Below are 6,248 nucleotides of genomic sequence, written 5' to 3' on the forward strand. Positions count from 1 at the left end.
GGGCTTGATCCCTGAAGTGGCGAGACCGTCCATAGGTGATTTCCTAGGTGCATCTGCGGTGGTGGTGTCGGGGATATCTGAACCTAAAGTAATGTAGGCCTTAATTAGCAGCTCGAGAAGGGCATAACTTAGCGCATGATCTTCTTCTTCCGAGGATTTGTGCTGCTAGTGACGGTCTGCTGGTGATCAAGGCCATGAAGGAGCTAAACCTAGGGAGCTATACCCACATTTTGCATGAAATAAAGAGTCAGCGTCAACACTTGAAGAAGCTTCCTTTATTCACGAGCAACGTGCATCCAACAAGGAACACCATGATCTGGCTCGCCTTGTGCTTGGCTCACATGTTGGATTGTTGGTTGTTATGTTTGGTTCGTTCATTCGCCTATGGGCATTTGTATTCTACGTCTTTTGATAATTAATAAAAGAGATTTTGAAAAATTAGTACTCCTTCCGTTCATTAAAAAATGTCAAAAATTTATCTAAAAAACGCCTAGATACATTTAGATTTAGATAAACTTACATCATCCTTTTATAAATAGAGATAGGGTTCGATGCACGGCGGCGCCGTTCACAAACCTTCAACCCTAAGTTAATAAAAAAAAAAAACAGGGCGATTCTAGAAGAAAGAAACACGATTACACCGGCGGCGCCTGCTGCCGTCCCCATCAACCATTCACCACAGAGCACAGAGTCACATCACGGTACCTAATCTACGTTTTACTCCAACATCAACTCGATTCATGCCGAACTTACCAGAAGTACAGCTAACAATCACCAAACACGCTTCATATACTGAATCAACCATGCCAAAACCAAAATGTCGTAACACGTACGAAACTGCGCAACAGACCCAACTTCCCAACCACAACAAGAATGTTTACAGTAGGCGTCGTAGTCACTGGCCGCCGCCGACGAACTCGGCGATGCGTGTCATGAGGTCCCGCGCGTCGTCGAACATGGGAAAGAGGAAGAAGGCGTGGATGCCGTCCGGGTACTCCAGCACCGTCACGTCCTTGCCGCTGCCCATCAGCATCTCGCAGTAGCGCCGCTGCCAGTCCTGCAGCGGGTCGTAGCCGCCGATGACGAGCAGCACCGGCGGGAACGCCGGAGAGTCTACGCCTGCGGCTGCCTCAGGGGTGGCGCAGCACGCGGCCTCGTGGGAACGGTCGGCGCCGTGCGGGAGGAACGCGCGCCACATCCAGTCGGTGCGGGGCACGGACACGATCGGCGCGCCGTGGAGGCGGAGCTCGGCTGGCGTCCGCTCCTCGCCGCCGAAGAAGGGCTGGACGGCGATGAGGCCCGCGAGCCGGACGTGCTTGAACGTTGCGACGTCGGCCACGTAGCGTCTGGCGACGTGGTGCGCGATGTTGCCGCCGGCGCTGTCCCCGGCGAGGAAGCAGCGTGAGGCATCGAGCGGCACGTCGGCGGGGTGGTTCTTGGGGTCGTCGAGGAAGCGGAGGGTGGCTATGCCGTCGTCGTAGGGCGCCGGGAAGCGGTGCTCCGGGGCGCGGCGGTAGTCTACGGAGAGCACCGCAGCCGAGGCGTACCGCGCGATGCGGCGGCACACGGCGTCGTAGGCCAGGGATGCATTGGAGAGGAACGCGAACCCGCCGCCGTGGAAGAAGACGATCACGGGGAGAGGCGCGGCGCTGTCGGCTGGTCTGGCGGCCGGGTGGAAGAGGCGGGCGCGGAGGCGGATGGCCGGGTCGATGACGACGTCCCGGGAGGCGACGCCGCGGCACGGGGAGGAGAAGGCCGGGACGCGAGGGTCCAGCAGGGAGAGCACGCGGCGGTTGACGGTGCCGTCGGCGCGGCGGGTGGCGTCGGATACGTAGTCCACGACCCTGAGGGTTAGGCGCATGATACGCGACATCGGCGGCTTCGGCTTACTCCGCGGCGGAGGCTCCTCTGCCATTGTCGTGCCGTCGTCGGTCTCTCGAGTTCTTTGCGGCGTGGTTTAATCCGGTGTGTGTAGTGGTCGGGTAGTCGTGTCGTGCGGAGGCTGGAGAGTTGAGAAAGTGGGTTATCGCTCTCGTCAGCACTGCTTTTCCTACTGCCAAATTACTTATGCTAGGTTAGGTGTCTTGTTGTCTGGGCAGGTACAAAGGCAGCATTGCAGCAACTATAGCACGATATTAAATTGTTTAGAAATAATTTAATTTAGGTTGCTGAATTTTTTTAAGTACATTCTCGTAGCATAAACGAATTATGCATCAGGTAGCAAACCAAAAACCACCTCTCTATGTTTTTTATAGAGCAAACCACCTTACGAATTTCAAATATCGTCCAAATCATGCCTTTTATGGGCTCTCACAGCACTCAAATGGAGAATGGTATGCCTATCAAACATTGAAGGCCAGTTTATCGGTCATCATGATTTTCTCTCAGGTTGCTGCTATGTTTCACGATTGAACATTATTGTGTTCATTGGCTTGTGAGAAACCACAAAAGCACTTTCTCTAAAAAAAAAAAAAAAAAAAAAAAAACACAAAAGCACCAAGTAAACATAGCTTATAAGAAAAATAGAGTTATAAAAGATTGTGAAGTTAGGTTTAATATGTCTTTTCTTCGCAATATATTGCTCCTCAACCTTTGTAAACTGCACAGCGGCATTAGCACTACGGAAAAAAAATGCCATTGCCGTGTCTCAAATCATTGTCGTGCGCAGCAAGCAGCACGCACGCCAAAGAGACTTCGCACGGTAAGGTCTGAGCGCAACGCACGGCAATGAAACCATGCACGGCAAAGTCAGCAGTGGCGCACGGCAAAGTCCAAATAAAGCGCACGGCAAAGAAACATCGACGGCAAAGTCCGTACAAGCCGCACGGCAAAGGCCCTGGGCGTTGCCGTGGCTCGCCCTTTGTCGTGCGGACAGAAAAGCTGCAGGGCAATTAAAGGGGCCCTTGCCATGCGTTCCTTGCTTTGACGTGCGCCAATATACATTTTATTTGTTTTTCTTTCTATTTTATTTTATCTAATACTTATATATTTTTATTAATTAGTTTTACGTTTTAATGACTATTTATTGGTGTTACTTAAGACAATGTGCAATACAAAATTATTCTTCATGTTCATCCCCCCACATATATCAGGGTTTCGGAGGAGTCCGCGCTTCGGAAAATTTGCTAAGTGTTATCGCCCAAATGTGAGGAAGGTCACACCGAGAAGCTACTTTTGCACCATTACACCTTCCACCACACTTTCACACATAGCATAGGTCCACATGCAAGATTTGGTGGGTTGATGCGTGTAGTTCACACGTCCGTTGGGAACCCCAAGAGGAAGGTGTGATGAGCACATCGGCAAGTTTCCCTCAGTAAGAAACCAAGGTTTAATCGAACAAGTAGGAGTCAAGAAGCACGTTGAAGGTTGATGGCAGCGGGATGTAGTGCGGCGCAACATCAGAGATTCCGGCGCCAACGTGGAACCTGCACAACACAACCAAAGTACTTTGCCCCAACGAAACAGTGAGGTTGTCAATCTCACCGGCTTGCTGTAACAAAGGATTAACCGTATTGTGTGGAAGATGATTGTTTGCAGAAAACAGTAAAACAAGTATTGCAGTAGATTGTATTTCAGTATAGAGAATTGGACCGGGGTCCACAGTTCACTAGAGGTGTCTCTCCCATAAGATAAACAGCATGTTGGGTGAACAAATTACAATTGGGCAATTGACAAATAAAGAGGGCATGACCATGCACATACATATTATGATGAGTATAGTGAGATTTAATTGGGCATTACGACAAAGTACATAGACCGCTATCCAGCATGCATCTATGCCTAAAAAGTCCACCTTCAGGTTATCATCCGAACCCCCTCCAGTATTAAGTTGCTAACAACAGACAATTGCATTAAGTAATGCGCGTAATGTACTCAGTGACTATATCCTCCAACATAGCACTAATGTTTTATCCCAAGGGGCAACAACACATCCAAAAACTTAGAGATTTCTCACACTTCCCAGATTCACGGAGACATGAACCCACTATCGAGCATAAATACTCCCTCTTGGAGTTACAAGCATCTACTTGGCCAGAGCATCTACTAGTAACGGAGAGCATGCAAGATCATAAACAACACATAGACATAACTTTGATAATCAACATAACAAGTATTCTCTATTCATCGGATCCCAACAAACACAACATATAGAATTACAGATTGATGATCTTGATCATGTTAGGCAGCTCACAAGATCCGACAATTAAGCACAATGGGGAGAAGACAACCATATAGCTACTGCTATGGACCCATAGTCCAGGGGTAGACTACTCACACATCACTCCGGAGGCGACCATGGCGGCGTAGAGTCCTCCGGGAGATGATTCCCCTCTCCGGCAGGGTGCCGGAGGCGATCTCCTGAATCCCCCGAGATGGGATTGGCGGCGGCGGCATCTCTGGAAGGTTTTCCGTATCGTGGCTCTCGGTACTGGGGGTTTCGCGACGGAGGCTTTAAGTAGGTGGAAGGGCAGGTCAGGGGGCCACACGAGGGCCCCACACCACAGGTCGGCGCGGCCAAGGGCCAGGCCGCGCCGCCCTAGGGTGTGGCCACCTCGTGGCCCCACTTCGTCTCCTCTTCGGTCTTCTGGAAGCTTCGTGGCAAAATAGGACCCTGGGCGTTGATTTCGTCCAATTCCGAGAATATTTCCTTACTAGGATTTCTGAAACCAAAAACAGCAGAAAACAAAGAATCGGCTCTTCGGCATCTTGTTAATAGGTTAGTTCCAGAAAATGCACGAATATGACATAAAGTGTGCATAAAACATGTAGATATCATCAATAATGTGGCATGGAACACAAGAAATTATCGATACGTCGGAGACGTATCAGCATCCCCAAGCTTAGTTCTGCTCGTCCCGAGCAGGTAAAACGATAACAAAGATAATTTCTAGAGTGGCATGCCATCATAACCTTGATCATACTATTTGTAAAGCATATGTAGTGAATGCAGCGATCAAAACAATGTATATGACATGAGTAAACAAGTGAATCATAAAGCAAAGACTTTTCATGAATAGTACTTCAAGACAAGCATCAATAAGTCTTGCATAAGAGTTAACTCATAAAGCAATAATTCATAGTAAAAGTATTGAAGCAACACAAAGGAAGATTAAGTTTCAGCGGTTGCTTTCAACTTGTAACATGTATATCTCATGGATATTGTCAACATAGAGTAATATAATAAGTGCAATATGCAAGTATGTAGGAATCAATGCACAGTTCACACAAGTGTTTGCTTCTTGAGGTAGAGAGAAATAGGTGAACTGACTCAACAGTAAAAGTAAAAAGAATGGTCCTCCATAGAGGAAAAGCATCGATTGCTATATTTGTGCTAGAGCTTTGATTTTGAAAACAAGAAACAATTTTGTCAACGGTAGTAATAAAGCATATGTATCATGTAAATTATATCTTACAAGTTGCAAGCCTCATGCATAGTATACTAATAGTGCCCGCACCTTGTCCTAATTAGCTTGGACTACCGGATCATCGCAATACACATGTTTTAACCAAGTGTCACAAAGGGGTACCTCTATGCCGCCTGTACAAAGGTCTAAGGAGAAAGCTCGCATTGGATTTCTCGCTATTGATTATTCTCAACTTAGACATCCATACCGGGACAACATAGACAACAGATAATGGACTCCTCTTTAATGCATAAGCATGTGGCAACAATTATTATTCTCATATGAGATTGAGGATATATGTCCAAAACTGAAACTTCCACCATGAATCATGGCTTTAGTTAGCGGCCCAATGTTCTTCTCTAACAATATGCATGCTTAACCATAAGATGGTAGATCTCCCTTACTTCAGACAAGACGAACATGCATAGCAACTCACATGATATTCAACAAAGAATAGTTGATGGCGTCCCCAGGAATATGGTTATCTCACAACAAGCAACTTAATAAGAGATAAAGTGCATAAGTACATATTCAATACCACAATAGTTTTTAAGCTATTTGTCCCATGAGCTATATATTGTAAAGGTGAAGAGTGGAAATTTAAAGGTAGCACTCAAGCAATTTACTTTGGAATGGCGGAGAAATACCATGTAGTAGGTAGGTATGGTGGACACAAATGGCATAGTGGTTGGCTCAAGTATTTTGGATGCATGAGAAGTATTCCCTCTCGATACAAGGTTTAGGCTAGCAAGGTTATTTGAAACAAACACAAGGATGAACCGGTGCAGCAAAACTCACATAAAAGACATATTGTAAACATTATAAGACTCTACACCGTCT

The 6,248-nt window shown here is 47.0% G+C and overlaps 1 protein-coding gene across 1 annotated transcript; it reads right to left on the reverse strand.

Annotated features, from left to right (window-relative positions):
• Window positions 1–759: 759 nt before the first annotated feature.
• Window positions 760–2,114, reverse strand: LOC127294010 (probable carboxylesterase 18). Its single transcript, XM_051323743.2, has one exon. It carries the CDS (start codon window positions 1,913–1,915, stop codon window positions 896–898), a length of 1,020 nt encoding a protein of 339 aa, XP_051179703.1. The 5' UTR covers window positions 1,916–2,114; the 3' UTR covers window positions 760–895.
• Window positions 2,115–6,248: the final 4,134 nt, after the last annotated feature.

This window comes from Lolium perenne, chromosome 4 (genome assembly GCF_019359855.2).
Source record: "Lolium perenne isolate Kyuss_39 chromosome 4, Kyuss_2.0, whole genome shotgun sequence".
Lineage (NCBI taxonomy): Eukaryota > Viridiplantae > Streptophyta > Magnoliopsida > Poales > Poaceae > Lolium > Lolium perenne.

Coding starts and splice junctions, on each gene's coding strand:
- LOC127294010 (XM_051323743.2), bottom strand. CDS start 1,915: ATGGCAGAGGAGCCTCCGCCGCGGAGTAAGCCGAAGCCGCCGATGTCG.